Source organism: Lolium perenne, chromosome 3 (genome assembly GCF_019359855.2).
Source record: "Lolium perenne isolate Kyuss_39 chromosome 3, Kyuss_2.0, whole genome shotgun sequence".
NCBI classification, from domain to species: Eukaryota; Viridiplantae; Streptophyta; class Magnoliopsida; order Poales; family Poaceae; genus Lolium; species Lolium perenne.
This window is the reverse complement of record NC_067246.2, coordinates 174,813,712-174,816,406: the sequence shown is the minus strand read 5'-3', so window position 1 is coordinate 174,816,406 and position 2,695 is coordinate 174,813,712. Positions and strand designations below refer to the sequence as shown.

The following is a 2,695-nucleotide window of genomic DNA, read 5'->3' as shown; positions in this document are numbered from 1 at the left end:
AAAATTGCACATCCTTGTTGTTCAGCTTTGTTATGTGTTGTGTGCTTATGCTGTTGACTTAGAACAGCTTGTGGCCCCTTGATTAGACCGCCAAGGACCAGTAAGGAAGCGCCCCATGGGGCGCCCCAACCACTAGTAAGATTCAAATAGGTATATACCATATCAATGTGGAGCAGGTCAAATACATAGCGTCGATGGATGCAGCTCTCACACGGACAAGAGTGCACAGCTCTGGCTCTGCCACGAACCGGAAGTCACACGGTGCTGGCAAACACCCGGCCTCTGGCTTCAGTCGCCTGATCACGACGCGTGTTACAACACGTCGGTTCGGTGCAGCAGAAAACGCCGAAGCGAACTCGGACTGTCGGAGCGAATAGGCTGTGTGAGAGATCCCATTGGCGCCAGCGCTACGACAAAGAGGCTGCTGGTACCTGTATCCGGATCCTCGACCACTACGAGTCGGACTGGATGGAGCCCGGTGGAGGATATATAGCGCTGCGGAGGAGTCGCATGGACAAACCCAAACCCCTGCCCTGCCCTGCCTCCTCGAGCACAAACAAGAAAGAATCCTCCTTTCAGCTCTCGATCGGCGACGATGATGCAGCCCGCCGTGAATCTCCGCGCCTTTGCTCGCCCTCCGCCGCCTGGCTTCGGATTCTCCTGCGCTCGGCAGCCCGTCGCCGACCTGCCCGCCCGTCTTCGAACTCCGCCCCCCAGCATCGGAATCGGATTCTCCTGCGCTCATGTGGCCGTCGACGACGTGCCCGCCCGTGTTCGACCTCCGCCTCCCGGCTTCTCCCGTCCCAGCAGGGTGCTCCCGCCATCTCCCTGCAAGATCCCCGTGCCACCGAAGCTCCCAAAGCGCGTCTCCGACAACGACGAGTCCTCCACGAAGCGACAGCGCCTGTGCTCCGACTACGAAGACGACATCTACGCCAACCTCCGGCGGACGGAGCAGAATCCAGAGGAGCGGCCGCGGCCGGACTACCTGAAGACGGTCCAGAAGGACCGGGTGACCCCAACGGCGCGAGCCCGCCTGATCGGATGGATGGACGCGTTCGTCCGGCACCACGACCTCGTCGACGGCACGCTCCACCAGGCCGTCGCCTACGTCGACCGGGTCCTATCGACGCGAGCCATGAACGCTCCTACCGACTACGACCTCCGTCTCCTGGGCGCCGTGGCCGTCTTCGTGGCCGCCAAGTACGAGGACGGCCAGCGCACCGTGCTGAAGCTAGACCCGGACAAGATCGCCTGGTACGGCGGGTTCGCCACGAGAAAGGAGGTGCTCGACATGGAGCGCCACATGGTGGCGGCGCTCGGGTACCAGCTCAGCGGCCCCACGGCGCACACCTTCGTCAGCCGCTTCACGAGGCACGCCCAAGGAGAGGACGAGCTGAAGATCCAGCGCATAGCGCATCGCTACACCGACGAGTCGCTGCGCAACTACGCCTGCCTGGGCTACCTGCCGTCCCTCGTGGCGGCGTCGGCGATCTACCTGGCGAGGTTCGCGCTGAGACGGCTGGACGTACGGCCGTGGAACGCGGCGTTGGAGGAGCTCACGGGGTACAGCGCCTTGGACTTGGCTCTCTGCAGGCGTGCTATGTACTACTTCTCGGAGTCGCTCAGTTGTTACCCGCAATGTTGATCAAGTGTAAAACACAGCAATTTTGGCAGATGTACGAGTGTAGAAGAACCGTACAATCTCGTGTAAATTCGTTATTATTGTAATGTACTAATGTTCATGTGTATGCATTTGAAGTTAACTCACGATACTTGGTTGGGCATAGCCAGTTTCAGTATTTATTGCAGTGATACAAAGACAATATTCCACTTCGTTTTAAGTACACTCAAACAGAAGGTATAGATATGAGCATAAAGCAAAACCTAACTATTTTTTGTTGAAAGTAATCGAGATGTAAACGAGAGAGACAACAAATGATTCAACTGTTCTGTTGCATTGATGATTCACAACTTATATACAAGGGGAAGAGACGTGAATATGGGTCACGTCTGTTCGAAGAGGTGTGAGGAAGGGTTGTGTCTGTTGACAAACCAATCAACATAGAGAATTACATGAGGGAGGATTACCCTTTAATTAACCTATTAATTAAATCCTAACACTCCCCCTAATCCTTCCTTGTCCTTGTGCTTGGTCATCTCTAGAATCATCTTTGGAATCATCTCCTCTAAAAACCCAGTGGGAAAAATATGAGGAGAGTAGTGTGTATGTTATGTTGCTAAACTCCTTAAAACACAGTGGGAAAATAAGGAGAAAATGGTGCAACATATAATGGTTACATATGCTGTTAAAACTCCTTCAAAACCCAGTGGGAAAATATGGAGAAAATGACACAGCATATAATTGGTATTGTCTCTTTGTTAACTCAATATGAGAAAAACCTTGTAAAAGGGAAAAACTCATAGAGTTTAGAGAACAATATATGTCGTATATACTTTCCTAAAAACCCCGTTGGGGGAAACAGAAAATATGACATATCATCTTGTGTTGATATTACGTCATTAAAAACCTTGATGAGAACCTGTGTAGTAAACTCATAAAGGGAAAAAGAGTGTAATATGATGCTTTAAACGTGATTGATTCAGGAAGATACTCCCCCTGATTCTTGCAATTTTGGAAGCCGTCACATACCAATTCCATAAAATACTTCTAGAACGTTGAAATTGGTAGAGA

The 2,695-nt window shown here is 52.0% G+C and overlaps 1 protein-coding gene across 1 annotated transcript; it reads left to right on the top strand.

Moving 5' to 3' along the window:
• The first annotated feature begins 595 nt into the window (after positions 1-595).
• On the top strand, positions 596-1,648 carry LOC127339678 (putative cyclin-F2-1). Its single transcript, XM_051365498.1, has one exon. It carries the CDS (start codon positions 596-598, stop codon positions 1,646-1,648), a length of 1,053 nt encoding a protein of 350 aa, XP_051221458.1.
• The last annotated feature ends 1,047 nt before the right edge of the window (positions 1,649-2,695 follow it).